The 17,207-nt window shown below is 39.3% G+C and overlaps 4 protein-coding genes across 5 annotated transcripts; 1 reads left to right on the top strand and 3 right to left on the bottom strand.

Moving 5' to 3' along the window:
• Window positions 1–110: 110 nt before the first annotated feature.
• LOC136261004 (uncharacterized) lies at window positions 111–7,209 on the bottom strand. The gene is made up of 6 exons (XM_066054965.1): window positions 7,067–7,209; window positions 6,865–7,016; window positions 530–618; window positions 402–478; window positions 310–352; window positions 111–262 (listed from the first exon to the last, which is right to left on the bottom strand). The coding sequence occupies exons 1-6, from the start codon at window positions 7,093–7,095 to the stop codon at window positions 155–157; spliced, it is 498 nt and encodes a 165-aa protein (XP_065911037.1). The 5' UTR covers window positions 7,096–7,209; the 3' UTR covers window positions 111–154.
• Window positions 7,172–10,716, bottom strand: LOC136260979 (ATP synthase subunit alpha, mitochondrial-like). Its single transcript, XM_066054932.1, has 12 exons — window positions 10,563–10,716; window positions 10,452–10,512; window positions 10,217–10,392; window positions 9,993–10,166; window positions 9,763–9,929; window positions 9,641–9,705; window positions 9,503–9,586; window positions 9,299–9,450; window positions 9,025–9,249; window positions 8,864–8,971; window positions 7,633–7,777; window positions 7,172–7,491 (listed from the first exon to the last, which is right to left on the bottom strand). Exons 1-12 carry the CDS (start codon window positions 10,662–10,664, stop codon window positions 7,256–7,258), a joined length of 1,695 nt encoding a protein of 564 aa, XP_065911004.1. The 5' UTR covers window positions 10,665–10,716; the 3' UTR covers window positions 7,172–7,255.
• On the top strand, window positions 10,681–14,547 carry LOC136260984 (DDB1- and CUL4-associated factor 12-like). Of its 2 annotated transcripts, XM_066054940.1 has the most exons (8): window positions 10,688–10,764; window positions 10,811–11,055; window positions 11,106–11,348; window positions 11,403–11,633; window positions 11,681–11,752; window positions 11,808–11,970; window positions 12,029–12,219; window positions 12,269–14,547. In XM_066054940.1, exons 2-8 carry the CDS (start codon window positions 10,837–10,839, stop codon window positions 12,425–12,427), a joined length of 1,278 nt encoding a protein of 425 aa, XP_065911012.1. In that variant the 5' UTR covers window positions 10,688–10,764; window positions 10,811–10,836; the 3' UTR covers window positions 12,428–14,547. The 2 variants fall into 2 exon arrangements, with proteins under 2 accessions (XP_065911011.1, XP_065911012.1); XM_066054939.1 differs by having other exon boundaries at window positions 10,681–11,055.
• On the bottom strand, window positions 11,877–15,932 carry LOC136259892 (uncharacterized). Its single transcript, XM_066053448.1, has 12 exons — window positions 15,789–15,932; window positions 15,286–15,368; window positions 14,911–15,229; window positions 14,743–14,830; window positions 13,720–14,666; window positions 13,574–13,672; window positions 13,369–13,426; window positions 13,248–13,322; window positions 13,036–13,199; window positions 12,883–12,989; window positions 12,727–12,826; window positions 11,877–12,678 (listed from the first exon to the last, which is right to left on the bottom strand). Exons 1-11 carry the CDS (start codon window positions 15,930–15,932, stop codon window positions 12,811–12,813), a joined length of 2,100 nt encoding a protein of 699 aa, XP_065909520.1. The 3' UTR covers window positions 11,877–12,678; window positions 12,727–12,810.
• Between the last annotated feature and the right edge of the window lie 1,275 nt (window positions 15,933–17,207).

Genomic DNA, 17,207 nt, shown 5'->3' with positions numbered 1-17,207 from the left:
CATTTTTTTAAATAGCTGTCTCGTGTGAGACAACAAGCCATGTAAAACGTTCCGTTTTATGATTAACAAGAAGCCAACCATTGCAATATCTATGGCTTTTCCCCTTGTGGTTCTATTTAATGCGATTTATAGTTGAATCATAAAAATAAAATAGTCATGCATTAATTTGCATGTGAATTCGCCTTGCTGCTGCTGCTTCATGTTTGCGCCTTCTACACCAAATCACTGAATAAGCTGCCAATCCCAACATTGCCATCACCACCTAAAATCATATAACAACTTTAGTTGCAAAACTTAGCTCAGTAGTACCTCAAACATCCACAACTTCTGGGCATCTTCTTTGGGAAAGCAACTAAACACACATACACCTAAAACACTCGGCAAAGCTTGATATATATTACCTGTAGTATTTGTATTCTTGCAATGATGAGCAATAGAATAATCTTTTATGCATCGTTTCCAAGCACTCTGCCAGTTGCTATAAAGAGACATCTAAAATAGCACACGCTACTACCATATCACAACTAACTCTCTCTTTGTAAGGACACTGTTCACACTTCCCCTCTGCAATGCAGTCACATCTTCCTTCCTGGCACAGCGTAGCTGTTGTTGCTACACCTGTAATGGATAATGCCAACAAGGGCAAGGTTAAAGTATCACTGTTTGATAACAAACATCAACCAGGTTCCTTCCTATTGTGTGGAATGTACCAATCTCATGAATGTGTCTAATGTTGTAGATTTTGCATATCAGTCATTATAAGAGTTGTTTTGTTTTTGTCTAGGATAAATTCACAAATACCACATTACTGTATTGCATTCCATTAGCTTAAAGAGTTTCCCTTTGCAGTTGGTGGCTTTGTGAAGACTTAAAATCAAATAGAACTTAACCACACAGTACCACAAGACTTATTATTAATAACTATTATTTAATAATGCTATGCCAGCTGGGAGAGGTTATGTGGGAACTACTGGGCATAGCCACTATAATGAGGTGGTCTTATTAAAGAGGTGGGTGCTAATTGAATCATGATTTGGTCCACTCACTTAATAAACTAAGGGGCTATTGACATAACAATACATAACAGGAAGGACCACAAATGGTGTGCATTATAACAAAAATAGAAGTTGTGGCACCATGGTTCAATGTATTCAATTCAAGATGGCCATTGGAAGTCAATTTGTATCCACTTAATGTTGTACTATAGGAGATGGATAACATTTCCACTTTCTAATTGTAACTACTTATACTGTAATTATACATTAGCCCAACTGGGTGATTGCTAATTAACAATAATCAAATTTCAAAGTTAACTTCCACCTAGCACCTCAAAAAAAAAAAAAGACCCATTCTGTAAAGACCCCTAAATCCATCACCTTTCAGCTGCCCCAACAATAAGCAGCATTAACAAGTAAGCCTAGAAGAGGTTTGTTGGTCACACATTGTTGAACATCTCGTGATCTCAAAAGAACAGCTTTACCCATTCAATTCTGAAACTCAGTCCTCAGTATCAACATACTCTAATGCAGGAACTGATATCGATAAATTATGGCTCCTAGATTCACTTGTGTGGCTTTCTTAGATGCCACCAAGAGTCATAATAATAAGTAGTAAGGATTTCATAAAATTTAGAATGAGCTCTTAATGTGACATTACGCATTACTTCTTGACAAAACAACTTCATCACAATGAAGCACCATGTTCCACACACAGTAGTACTTCATAGGACTAAGACATATTATTATTATTATTTATTACAGGTGATTTATAAGGCTAAACAGCCTGTTACACCTGATCAACAGGTAAAAAAGTACAAGTAGACTAATTACATACATTTATACATAGGCTAACTGAAGCAAGCACCGACTCCTCAAGAGGGTGACAAGAAATAATTTACCAACCTTCATGTTGTACAGTACTGAGTACTTCAAGTGAGAAACAGTATCCATTTAAAGATGGTCTGTGGTTACTTGAGCAAAGTATGTTTATCAAACAGTATGGTAGTACTGTTTTGTACCTAAAATGATGGGAACTGCTAAAAATTGCTGGTTAAAACCATAGAAACACAGCCACCATTTTGTGCAACAACAACAAACTCACTGGTGACATGTGGCTTTTCTGGTTCCAATGAGTGTCTACCCTATCTTCAACCTCTTCTTCTTCTTTGTGCAAGGAAACCATACAAGGTATTAATTTTCTGCATCGGCACTTTCCTTAGAGGAGAAGCCACAAGACTATTTGAAGCACTTTAATGAGTGCAAGTGGAATAGTAAACATGTAACTGCACTTACAAAATGATTGCACACCCCAAAACAATCAGAACACACCACCTTGCTCTTAACGATCTAGCTGGCTGCGATAAGCTGTGGCTTTGTTGTAGGAGCTAGATATGGCAAACCACACCAAGATACTCTACTAAAGCAGTCACAGCCAAACAAGTATGACCAACAAACTATAGTATTGTTAAAAACAAGAGATCTGCAGATCACATATTCCAAGCATGTTATGGATTGTACAGTAAACTTGATATGATAATAGATGTACACACAGCAGCATGCAGGAATTGAAAAACCAGAACCATAGGTAACAAATCAATCACTACTGTACAGAGGGAAACTGTAAACTTTGGCGAAAAGCAAGTTAAATTGCATTTGGTGAAATAAACTTTGGTGAATTCAAGCTCAATCTATAACTATAAAGATGTTAATCTGAGGTGCTATGGGTGATAGGCAGGTTAAACTTTGACGAATTTGTAGCAAATCGCTAAATTCGCCAAAGTTTCCCTCTAGCGTACTTGAAGATGGGAGAGTTATTAGAAGACATGTTGATCACCTGTCGCAGAGAGGAAACACTTACAGTTCACCTCCTGTAGATGATGATTTGGTCATACCAAGTGTAATATTGCTGACAACACATTAGGAAATGATGCAGGTGATACTTCCCATACACTGCCAGCCATTTCCAGGGATACAGATAATTCTGCAGAACGTTGATACCCACAACGGCTAAACCGCAAGGTTCCTCACAGATACACTTAATTGTTAAGGGGGAGGGAGTGTAAAGATTGGACTTCCTATGTGCGGTATTTATTTTAATTTTTACAGATAAAAGTGCATAGCTATAAAGGCAGTTAGTTAGTGAGGGTGAAGTTATGTGGTGACAAGGATGTAGTATAAAATTCATTAATCTATGTTATAATGATCAGCTAACAGTTATGTCAATATTAATGTTTGCGACAAGTTTTGTTTATGTGTGTGATTTCGATTCTCAAACATTAAGTATCCATAAATATTTAGCATTGTCAAAGTTTCATCATTCATGGTAGAACAGAGAATAAAAATATGCTGTTTGTAGAAGTTCCGAGACAGCTATAAGCTATTTTTTGGGAAAAGTATTTATTATGCAGTGTATGAGTGTGTAGCAGTCTTTGTTTTTGTAATGCAGATGACAGACACAACGGTCAATTACTTTACCCCTTGTGCACATGTGTGGTAATGAAGTAGGGTTCCACCAATAAAAAAGTAGTTAAACAAGATATATGAATGATGGTATTACAACGTAGCTATGTGGAAAAATCTCTACTTTGGCATTAAACAGATGGTAGTAACATGCCAATGTAAGGATTTTCCCACATAGGTATGTTGTTATAGCTACCATTATTCAATAGTTATTTCACTACTTTTTTTATTGCTGAACCCTATTTTTTTAGTTAATTGTAATAAATTTACTTAACCAACCTAACAGAACACACGCTGTAATTTCTGATGGATAATTCAAGCCTTATATTCCCACAAAAGAAAACATTTGTAAAATAGACAAGAAAACATTCACAAACTGCAATTTATTCAGATTATTGTTGATGACAGGACCTCGATTATCCAAATCTTGATCATCTGAACTACAGTAGAAGTGACTGTTCTATTAGAGTATTTCAACCATAGATAATATAAGCCCTTATGGATATGAAACTAAAGAGCCACCTGTTCCTCCACCATGGGTTTGCACCCCCTATGAAAACTCTCTGTACGCACTCTTTCAATGATGGCGGTGTTTAATAGAATAGCCTTGAATCTTTGTGAGGGACTTGTTATTCATTGCAGTGTGCCATTAACCCATTCATTTTGTGACAGCATGTTTGGGAGGATTATTGTAGGCAAAGAAAATTGGTGATAAAAATTGGAAACATCATGAAATCAATCAAAAGACAAACCATAACACCCCTTACAACAAAAGGTGAGTAAGTGACAATTGGTAGTTCTTTGAAGCATTTGTCTGAAAATGCACACACAAAAATGACTCACCAGAAATTAAGCGTAGAAACTAACATGCTGCTGTAACTTTTTAATAATTCATCTAACAACTATTTCAAAAAATGTACAAGACCTAGTGATGTTTTCAACTTGACAAACAAAAGGAGATTTTTTATTTCAGGTGCAAAACCAGAGTTGAACAGCTGCCCTCTATAGAAACATATGCTCGTACAAGATAACTTTCATGTCCATAGGGGTGTAGGATTCAACAGAGCTCTACAAATTAATGATTTCAGTTATCCAAACAAATTCACTTATATGAACACATTTCAAATGAACTGGCACACATGTGTTTGAATAATGGAGGTCCCACTGTATTCATAATTAGAAAGCCTAGTTGGGGAATAAACAGAAACTTATGCAAAATATTTTATTTGAAATATCACTTTGTATGATATGGCCATAAGTTAGGTACAACATATATACAGTTGCTACAGAGACTGGTAAAGATTGAGATACCCTAATAGAGCACTCACCCTCCTAAACTGCTGAGATTCCCAACTTTCCAAGGGTCATCACATCAAAATTCCTGGACCCACCCATTCCTAACCACAACATTATCACCCTGTTATATAGCTAGCATATCAATGATTAGGTAGAATGTGTCAATGTTAGATGAGCATTAATGACGTGTCAGTGTTAGGTGAGCTCCGGCTATTACATCTATCATAGAGTACAATAGTACTGCAACCCAAATATCAATTACTGAAAGTAAAGTGGCTATTATTCAGTTATGTTCAGCCCGTGCACAGTGTCATAAATTAAAAACAGTACAGGAGCACTTCATTTCTTTTTGCTGATTCTCACAGTAGCACAAAATGGTTTTCCTGTGACTGACTATTACGTTTATAACAGGAATCATCTGTATTTTCCACAGAGAATGGGACACAAAGGAGGACAAAGGATATGATGTGTGCATTGTATGTACTGCGGTATGTCAAAAGGCACCTGTCAGTCTGGAGTGTTAAAAACTCAAGCCTTTATATAGCGTTGGCCGTTGTTGAGTTACACTGGTATGAAAGCATCAGTCAGTCAGCAGAAATTTGCCTTGGCAGTATTGGTGAGGTATAGCCCCAAAATGCCTTCGGTATGACCCAAAACACTTCCAATAGGTTGCTATGGATTTTTTTTTGAAGGTAGTGAGGGAGTGATGAGCGGTTGTGATATTTCATAAACGGTATGATATTGTCAACTTGATATTGCAGTATAACTAAATTATTAGTTTAAGATGTGCAGTTCTAGAGTTAGACTCTAATCATTTTCAATAACAGTAGAAATGTAATGAAATCCATATGTATCCATACACATGTACTGCACTTCTTCATACAGGCTTATTATTTTAGTTTATAAAGCTTGTGTTTTAGAATCCACGGTATTTGCGCTAATCAAATATTGGACGGTATCAATACTGCTGTTTGACTAAAGTATTGTCGTATTACTGAGAACATGAAGATATTGTGCAGCTGATTTCGGGCAATATATATATTTTTGTGAGAAAGTCGAACCTACATGGCATGGTTGAAGTAACTCACATGCCAGACGGTTTGTGCATCGGGTGGCAAATAAAATCGCTGTGGTACAGTTTTCCTGAACACCAGGAATGCAAACAACAGTATTGTTTTGCACTAAAGGATGATGTAAAACGTTTCAGTCCCCTCTGTGAGCAGACTGATGTGAGACTGTACACTTGTACTGGTAATGCACTGTATGTTATGGTGAGGCATCTAAAACATCCTCACTTCATAAATCCATACCAGCAATTTTGAAAAACTCTGTACTAGGGAAGTAAAGAGCCTTGTAAAAAATCTGAATACACAAAGCGATCTGGTTGACTCTGTCAATATTCCAGAACGTATGCAACAGTGACCATAGATAGAATAACGCTTACCGGGATTGGAAACGGAAGTATTCTACGTCATCATTTGTGTACAAATCCCCAATGTTACATCACAGCCTTTGATTGTTTTCCGTGTTTCGCCGTACAGCGTTGGTACAGATAACTCACTTTCTGTACGAATTTCACTTCAACTACTTCGCTACGAGGTTGTATTACACACTAATGGAGCCGTTAGACTGCAATATAGTGAGGTAAAACATTTCTGCTGGTTGTAAATTTCGTTTTTAAACTGTGTCAGTCGAAAGCGTGGGTCAGACTCGATGAAATTTTTGCTTGTATCTTTTTCACTAGTAAGTATTTAAACTAATTTGTATGCTGAGTGCATGTCTCATGGCCATAACTAATAAGTAGTGCCTACTTTATCCAGTGAAACTGCTCTGCTTTGTAGTACGATGTACCAAAAGTAAGCGAAACACAGATCCCACGTGTACCAACTCCTGGTAAGCGTTATTGTATCTATGCAGTGACCAAACAGTTTTTTACTGCCCCTACACAAACTGTTTGGCACATGAGACTAGTATCATCATACATTTTGGAACCCATTATTTGTTATATTACTCATGCTCCATGGCCATGACCAATGAACAGTTTCAAGGTTTTAGGTTCACTATATTTTGTTAGAATACATACACCATCAAATACGGTTTCATTACTGACCTGTGGACGTGCTGTAGTCATTTTGTTTTGAATTATGTTTTTTGGGAGATTTAAACGTAAACACTTGATGTATATCCGGCTGTTTAGGTTCGTCCGATGAAGGTAGAGACTGAGTATGCGCGATAACGATTATTAGACAAAGTACAGCAACTCTGTCACAAAGAATGTAGTAGTTCAACGTCAGTAATTTTAACCAACTTACAGCAACACTACTTTAGCCAACGTAGACATTCTAGTAATGGTGAGCGTTAGTAAGAATACAGTTCTAATTAATCCCCACTTAGAGTACTGGTAATGGGTGTCCTCGTTCGTTGTTTTCACAAATAATAATAATATAATGACAATACCTATAGTATGCTAGTTGTAAAAGCTTCATAAGAAGCTATACTGTTTATTCCTGGATAAATGAATCCACAAACGATGTAACTATTCCTTTTAGTTTTTCATCAATTTCCTGACTGATCTGGCCGTCCTTCTTGACAGTATCAATTATATCTTGGTGAGTAGATCGCATGTGCTGCAAGAAAGCCTGCTCAAAGCTGGGGATCTTTCCTACATCCATCTTGTCTAAGTGGCCTCTTACACCAGCATAGATTACAACAACCTGTTCAGCAATCTCCATGGGTACTAAATAGAAATAATATATAATTATAGGTTTGAAAAGAATAGGGTATTTAAAATGCATAGGGTCAGCCACAAAAAAAAATTTGAAAAATCATTGGCAAAAAATATATACCCCATCAAGGAAAAGCACAAGACTTCATTTACCATATTGTCCTTGTTTGAGCAATTCAGTTAGCCTAGCTCCTCTTTTCAATTGGTTTTGTGTGGCAGCATCAAGATCAGACCCAAACTGAGCAAAAGCTGCTACTTCTCTGTACTGTGCTAGCTCCAGCTTCATTGTTCCTGCCACCTGTTTAGAAATCAACCATTACAACTTTAGCCCAATACAACACTAGTCTCATACCAAGCTAGACCTGTGGTAACAACACAAATGACAATGCCCAATTTGTTGGGCCTGAAACGCAATCCAGCCAAAACATTACCTGGCCAATCAGAATCAATGAAAAAGGGACAATTTACACATATAAGACATTTGTTGTTAAGTCATGCCATAGATCCTTTACACCCCGGGATAGGAATCTCCGCATACTTGTTGTACTTTGAGCTCAGACCATCCGCACCGTTGATTAATTGGTATTGACTAGGTGGAGAAAAGTTGAACTACTGTTCTACTGTGAATTTTGTGATGTTTTCTACATTATCTTGTTCATTACAGCGAATAGGGCAAAAAAATGATTGTGGAAGCAAATAACGACAAAACTCGCTGCCAGACCCAAGCGACTGAAAATTTGGCTAGCTGTAAGTCTCGAATTGTTCATTGTATGGACATCAAATTCAGTCTATAAGTATAACTTGAGTCAAGCAATCGAACCAACAAATTCATCGGTCCATTTCTCCTTTGACAGTGTGTGTTTGAAATCTACCACTTGAACGATGTGGCAAACTTTGGCTAGCTCTACCTGCCTGAAATATCATTGTCTTAGCTTGAAATTTGTTTTGTGTACTTACCAATTCTTCGTTAATCAAACTGAAGTAAGCTCATCATCCCTACTGTCCACTGAACAGAGAAATAATACACGTAAAGTCGCGTTACTAATGCATTACTTCACAGATGTCTGTGTAGAAAGGTGTCAATGGAGGTGCGGAAGGAAGCGTTGAAAACAGCAGATTCCAATCCCAGGGTGTAAAGGATCTATGGTCATGCTTTTCCAATTTCACCTACTTGGATGTAACACCAGAAATGAAATGCTTTTCTCTACTAAAAATTTTCCTTTCCTGAGTTAACTTCATTCCTAGGCATTTTTGAATGACTTTCACTGCTTTTAAACAATTACACAACTTCTTTGATTGGCCAACCACCTCCAGGGCCCAGAGATTTGAGCATTGTCTCAAGACAGGCCTGGCTGGGCATGAGACTAATACAGCACAATCATACCTGCTTCATAGACTTTGTTTGTGCAGCAGATCCTACACGACTGACTGACAATCCAACGTTGATAGCTGGTCTGATTCCTTTGTAGAACAATTCAGTTTCCAAGAAGATCTACAGGAATGGGAACAGTGTAACAGCAGACGATCATAAAAAGGAGACTTTACTTGTCCATCAGTGATTGAGATAACATTAGTAGGGATGTATGCTGATACGTCTCCAGCTTGTGTTTCAATGACAGGCAGAGCAGTAAGGGAGCCACCACCATAGTCGTCATTCATTTTGGCAGCTCTCTCCAACAGCCGAGAATGAAGGTAAAATACATCACCTGGGTAAGCTTCACGTCCTGGTGGACGTCTCAACAGCAGTGACATCTGACGGTATGCTACAGCCTAACATATAATACAATATAAAAATTGTACTGGTTTTAAAATGGACTACCTGCTTGGACAAGTCATCGTAAATGATAAGCGCATGTTTGCCATTATCCCTAAAGTATTCACCCATGGCACATCCAGTGTAGGGGGACAGATATTGTAGTGGAGCAGCATCTGATGCTGTTGCACATACCACAATGGAATACTTCATGGAATCTGTAAGAGAACTTTAAAAACTGGTATTGAAAACTAACCTATGACTGCGCACCACTATCAGTCAGTCTCTTCACAATCTGAGCAACCGTACTCCTCTTCTGACCAATGGCACAATATATACAGTACAACTTAGCCTCTAAATATACAATCAGTGTTGTACCATACAAATGTTATTATTTACTGTACTAACTTTCATCAGCTGCATCATTGAATCTTTTTTGGTTAATTATGGTGTCTATAGCAATTGCTGTTTTACTATATGTAAAAAAATCATACGAGGTGAGCAGCAGTAGGTCAGATAACCACACATACCCAGTTTGTCTGTCGCCAATGATCAGTTCTCGCTGTCCACGGCCAATAGGTACAAGACTGTCTACAGCCTTTATGCCTGTCAACATTGGCTCCTTCACTGATATACGAGGAATGATTCCGGGAGCCTTGGTTCCTACACGTGCTCTTCCAGGTGCAGAAATTGGACCCTACAACAAACAGTGAGGTTCTTCTACCTTGTACAATAAATTTTAAGTATCGGTAATAATAACCTTTCCATCAATTGGATTTCCTAATGCATCCACAACTCTTCCTAGTAATTCCATTCCAACAGGTACATCTACAATGGCTCCAGTTCTTTTTACAATGTCCCCTTCCTTGATCAGTTTGTCATTACCAAAGACTACAATTCCAACATTGTCTGGCTCAAGGTTGAGTGCCATACCCTTTTTAAAGCCAAGCATAAAACTATAGGTTAATAAAATAGCTCGCACACCTTTATTCCACTAGAAAATTCCACCATCTCTTCAGCTTGGATGTTTTTCAAACCATACACACGAGCAATTCCATCGCCAATGCTCAATACCCGTCCAGTCTCCTCCAAGTTGGCTTGCATCCCTTGTCCCTCAATCCTTTGCTCAAGGATCTTTGTTACCTCCGCACTAACAGCTCCTACACACCAGCCCCAAAACAATCGTAATCCATGTCTTTATGAAACCACATGTGCATACCTCCAGCATATTTTACGCTGCGAGTCAAGTGAAACCCTCTTGTTAAAATCGGTCGACTAACCTACAAGCAAAGCGCGTACTCTATACTCATTTGAAGCACAAATTACTTACAAGGACACTTCTGGCATACAAGCTTCGACCAACGGCACCCAAGACCCTTAGCGACATCATCTTTCTTCTCTTTGCAATATGGCGGACCAGAGGCCAACGCATGCGCAGCTAAATTTTCAGTGCCGCAAAGATTTAAAATCACGTGGATACCGATAGATGACCTGAAGCGTTCTTATCAACAACGTGATTTATGAAATTGACAGTGAATGATGATTTGTTACTTGTGAGTATACTATGACAATTTTCAGGGAATGGTAATCATTTAAAACGTGCCATGAATGAGTTCCTGAGTGCGCGCGAATACGCGACACAATCAACTGTTCTGCCTAACCGCAACAAGGCAAGTCACCAGGAATGGATGAGTGACAGTTTAGCAAGAAAAGTGCCCTACATGTTGGGAGAGAGTAAACTACACTTGGGTGAAGTAGATAAGGTATTCGCTTCAGATTGGCTGTCAGAAGATGTTGTAATATTTGGGACGAAGTGTAACCAGGTGAGTGCTATATCTTATGTCTGTGATCTCATCCATTGTTAATTCATTAGCTGATGTTGTATGAAATTTCATCTGATAAGATTGTATATATTCCTCTGTTGAGAACTGCTGGCGGTTCAAATGAAGAGGATTACTTTTCAGATGAATTGATTTCAGTGTTTTCACCTACTTCATGTGGGATCCACAGTGTTCACTGCAGTCCCGGTAAAACCAAGTTAGCTACCAGTGGACATAATCCCAACCACCTTGCCATCTACACTTTACCCAATCTTGATCCCTACATTATTGGGAAGGTGTGACTCAGCCATATAGTATTGTTATACCATTGTTTATTCTGGTCATAACAGGGTCACAAAGACTGGATATTTGCTACCCAGTGGTTGGGAGAGAAGCTATTGGTGACTAGCTCAAGAGACTCTACGATGGCATTGTGGTCAGTTGACAGTGGTCAAAGTGTGGATCAAGTTTTAGCAGAGTCTGTTCCCTCAATGGTCCCATTGTGTAAGTTCAGGAACACAAGTGCATTGAATGAAAGTGGTATTAAGGTCCGTGACTTAGCCTACAGCTCCCAATATGCAGTAAGTTGTGTGTACACTACATAACTGTCACTTTGTTATGATGCTAGAACTTGGCTGCATTACAAACTGGTACGTGTGCTGCCACTGTCCATCTGTGGGATTGTTATACACTTCAACAGGCAAGCCAAGATGGTTTTCCTGCAATAATTATTATTCTGAAATTGCATACAACAGATTTACAGATACTCACTGCCATTTTCTGCAGAGAATGTGTGTATAGAAGCAGATGAAAAACTGGGACTCTATGCTGTAGGGTCACGATCTCATATCACGTTCTTGGACTCTCGTGTTGACACCAAATCAGTTTGCTCGATACATTCTAAAGACAAGGACTCTGGTAAGCTGTGTAATATCTAATAGTGCTAATTGTTGTGAAGGTGATGTGTAAATTGAAGGAGTGAGGTCACTTCAATTCAATGACAATCTCATAAGTATTGGAACAGGGCAAGGAAATTTGTACTTTTATGACATCAGGACTGACTCCTACCTCAGTAAATTAGAACACAGCTGGTCACAGATCAACATTGCTGGACCAAGTTATCGTGAGCCATCCGCTTGGGTACTAAAAACCACCCTTGGTTGGCTGGTGAGTGTACTGTTGTAACCTTGGGACTTTTTAATGTTGGATGTTATAGAGGAAAGATGAAACTTATCGGGACTTTTTCAGTGGAATGCCTGAACCACCAAATGCTATTTATACTCACACATATAGTCCGACTAAAAGTAGACTATTTGTTGCAGGCGGACCATTGCCATTGGGTCTGTGTGGAAACTACTGTGCCTTGTGGCACTGACAACGGAACCATCAAACAACAATGCCAGGGACTTTCCCAATATCAAAATATTGTTTATAAACTCTCCCATTCGTCATGACCATTTATAACCTCGCCACTATTTTTTCTATCACTTTCCATTCCAGTCATGTTGATTTGTACATATTCTAATGACAGTGAATTATTTATGTTGACAATAATTGTTCTACATTTTTGGTGAGGTCCTGTTTTTATTGAGCAGTCCGAGATCCAGCACAGGCACTAGAGATGGGCTGAAACAATTAGCATTAAGACATTTGGTAGCAATTCTGTTGTATTACCGTCCATGGGCACATTGGAAGGGTAGTTTGCAGTGTGAAAGTGACTCTATTAGTTTGTGGCATTCATTCAAAGTCAGAGGATCATTAAATTTGATGGCTCCTGCAGGAATATAAAGTATCAAATATATCCCCAGTTGTCTACACACACAATCATACCATGACATGCCTGTGTGGCAAGAAGATCTGTCAACACTAGATATAGTGGGACATTTCTTGTTGACCAACACACTGGGTAGCTTGTGTACCAACATAATGTTGTTGATCTGGTAAAACATTTTTTGTTTGCATGAAATGCAACACAATGCAAACTTGTGAGAGCTCAATCCCAACTGCATGTAGTTGTTTACTAAATATTGTTGTGGCTAGCTGCAACTGTTGGCTTTCCAGCTGGAATTTCAATGGTGGTTCTATTGGACTAGATAGCACCTGGCGTCCACTCATGTTGCCACTATATGCCTCTTCATCATAGAGCTCTAAGGACAATGGGTGTGGTTCATATAAAAGGAGGAGGGGCTGCTGACCTGCAATGAGTTTTTCCAATCTGATTTGTTCATGAGCAGCATGCTGGTCTACAAGTACCAGTAAATTGTAACTGCCTACAGTGGACATGCACAATAACAATTATGAGTTGTGTATTTATACCATTGCTTTTGGTGTCCATTAAACAGGCTATAAATTTGTTATCCACTTGGTTGATTACCTGCACACAGTTAATAAAACACATCAAATAGTGGTCCCCAAGTACCTGAGTGGTGCACAGGCATCCCAGTGTGCTTTTTGCTTTGTGTGTATGCATGCTGTGTGTGGTTGTGTGCGTGCGTGCATGTGTGTGTGTACTGTCACATACTTTAATCCTGTGGAACATATCTTTGGTGAACCGATAAGAGTGGATCATATTATGGATACTAATGGTATCACTGCCACAAGTAGATGCAGTCAAAATATGCTGTAAAAGAATTACAACACGGATGCACCAGTACAGTAAAGTAGCACCTCTTGTCCAGTCTTGAACACTGGATTGCTACACTCTGATATCAGCTTCTCTATGATGCTTGGCTTAACATCTTTACTGCACTTGTCTTGTGCTTGATATGATTGTGATTTCAGTGAAAAACTTATTCGCGTGCCATGTGACACAAATGGTGATGTGCTGTGTGTTAGATGTGGTGCAGCCAAAAATGGTCTACTACAAAAGCCCACACTATCATCTTCACTCTTCAACATGTCACTAGTGGACTTGGTAACAGGTACCTCAGGTCTGCATGATGACTGGTGTGTGTCAATGTCTTGTACATCTTGCAGTGGAGTGGAGTGGTGCTGAGGTACAAAGGGAGAGTCCAACATGTCAGGAACAAAGTGCTTAGCCAGTTTACTGCATATAAGGTGGGGATTGATCCTTTTCTTTGACAGTACTTTAGGTCCCTGCTCCATTCTACCATTAGAAAACTGGGCTAGCTTCTGGGCAATGCTGGGAGTGCGCAGTGGTGAGCGTGAGGAAGCTTTAACACTGATGAATTTGGGAGTAACAAGTAAATCACCAGCTACAGCATCACCCTTGGAATCATGAGTTAAACATGTCATGGTGGTAGTGCTACTTTTTCTGTTTCTTCGTACTATATCTGACTGCATGCCATGTGAAAAGTGAACACTTGTAGACTCATCTTCAGGGCATGTGTCAACTGTACAACTGCCAGTCACATTTTGAGTTGTTTCTGGACATCTTAAACGAGAGGTAGCAGTCTTAGCAGCTAGACCAGTGGCCTGAAGAACAGCAGTCCAATCAACAAACTCTACTAGTGTCTTACATGACTGCCAACAGAAGTCACATTCCGACGGAGGACATTGAATAGTTACAAAATAAACAGGATGACCATGCTCGCAACTTTTATGCTTGTTGGTCAGGAGTGTGTTAAGAAGAGTGTGCACTTGAGTTTGGCTCACTAGTCATACACTAGTTGTAGATACTTGCTAGGGTACATCTCAGTTGATATATATATCCATTGAGATTATAGGAACCAGTACAATACTCCACTGGTAGCATGGTCTTGGTTACAGAAGGACTATAGAATTGAGACAGTTTTTCCATACTCGATTGTCCCTTTTGCTGTGTAATATACATGTTCCAGTTGTACTATTCTCAACTACAAATGCAACATGAGGCTTGACTATTGCAGTATGCTGTACCATTTGGCGAATGTATTCCATCTCAAGGTTCTCCTTGATGCATTTCCGACGTACTGGCATACTGTAAAATATGTCATGAAGGGTGACAGTTGTACCAGCAACTTGGCGGTGAGCAGTACTGTGGGTCACACCAAGGTCTCGACAATGATGGAAAAGTTTACACCAAGTCTCTGGTGACAGTTGGTGTCTACTGCACACTTCCATTGTACCACTCAACTCACACATACTAGACAACGCTTCTCCCTTGAAGCCTATACTTCTGACAGAGTGTAATTCTTGGACCGAATGACATTTACTTGTAAAGCTTTCCCTCCAAGCACTATTAAATCATCGTGATTAATACCACACCCATTGTCTGTCACCTGTACAAAATACTTGACTATGTCTAGTTTGACTGTGATGTGAGTTGCACCAGCATCCAAACTTTGTACACTAACTCCCTCACACAACAGCAGATACTGGATACAGATGTGCTGGAGTGGATTTTGGCCTTCACTGAATCATTTAAGAGGCGAATAATGGGTACTGCGATTAAGCATAGAAATGAATGTTTTGTTAGAGTAAATTACAAACTTTTCTTACTTTGTTTCGTTTTAGAATGGTCCGACATACTTTAATGTTCCTATCGCTCATATAAGTCTATTAAACAGTAAGGGTATAATCTTTTACAGTGAATTTTTCATGGCTAATCCCAGGTTCAATCACGTAAGGCGCCTGCGCTTATAACCTAGATGAACAGATACCGATTCGATTGTGGGTACAAACATTGCAATGATTTCTTTCAGACAGATGCGTTATTCTTCTCTAAACCAGCCTATTAAGTTAATAGTAAGATGCTATGCAGCTAGACAGGAACCAGTAGGGAAGCTAGTGTATACAGCACCATTCACAACAGCAGTGAGAGCAATAAAGCTGGTATCAATAACATCCAGTATCAGTATGGTAATAGCTACTCCACTGATGGTACTACATGGTGATAGTGATATAGCAATGACGTCCAGGGTTGCAGCCTGTAGTGCCATTTTGACATTCAGTTTGGGTACAACAGCAATGCTACACTTGTGTGCTAAAGCCTACATTACCAGGATGTTTTATGATGCTGCACGTGAAGTTGTGACAGCAGAAACGCTTTCATTGTTTGCAAGACGACTTGATCTTTGGTTTAAGGGTGATTTTTTAGCTTTATTTAATGAGGGGATTGTCATACAGAAACATCTATCTGCTTCACCTCGCTATCGTCCTTCCTGTGGTGATCAAACTCATTCTTCCAAGTTTGCTCACCTTATGACTCAGAGCCGTGTCAATGCTGCTCTTCGCTGTCTGTCTCCTTCTTGCGATTGTGGCCCTCTTAACTTGGATCATGTAGTGGGTTCCTTGTCTGATGGTTCTCCCAAAACTGTGTTTGATGTATTGCGTGAAAAACATCCTTTTGGTCGTGCTACAGACCCTGATGCTATACTTGATCCCATTGACTCCTCTCAATCGTTTCATCCAGTTCTATTTGATGGCTTAGATGCTGCTTTAATTAAATCAGTGGTCATGCAGATAAGTGGCTCTGCAGGTCCTTCTGGTCTTGATGCTCATGCTTGGAGACATCTTTGTACAGCGTTTGGTGATGCTTCTAATGACTTGTGTGCTGCTTTTGCCCATCGTATTTCCACCTCTTATGTTAATCCAAAATATTTATCTGCTTACTGTGCTTGTCCCCTAATTCCTCTTGACAAGCATCCTGGTGTTCGCCCTATTGGTGTGGGTGAAGTTTTGTGAAGAATTATTGGAAAGGCTGTGATGAGAATTATAGTGCGTGATTTACAGCAAGCTGCAGGATCCTCTCAATTATGTGCTGATAAAATGGGTGGTTGTGAAGCTGCTGTCCATGCAATGAAACAAATATTTGACTTGCCTGAGGTTGATGGTGTTCTCCTTGTTGATGCTAAGAATGCCTTCAATGAGTTAAATTGTCAAGTAACACTCCGAAACGTTGAGGTCCTCTGCCCTTCTCTTGCTCCCATTTTAATTAACACTTATCGTACTGATGCTTTTTTGTTTACTGGAGGTCGTACCATCTTTTCTAGTGAAGGGACTACCCAGGGTGATCCTCTCACTATGACTATGTACACTATCGGTACCTTGCCCTTGATTTCTCGTCTTACTGGTCTAGTAAAGCAGTGCTGGTATGCTGATGACTCTGCTGCTGGTGGCAAGCTTTCCAAGCTTAAGCAATGGTGGGACTTGTTATCTTCTGTAGGGCCCCGTTATGGCTATTTTCCAAATGCTACTAAAACTATCTTGATAGT

This window comes from Dysidea avara, chromosome 7 (genome assembly GCF_963678975.1).
Source record: "Dysidea avara chromosome 7, odDysAvar1.4, whole genome shotgun sequence".
In the NCBI taxonomy this organism is placed as follows: Eukaryota; Metazoa; Porifera; class Demospongiae; order Dictyoceratida; family Dysideidae; genus Dysidea; species Dysidea avara.
This window is presented reverse-complemented; position numbering and strand designations above follow the sequence as displayed.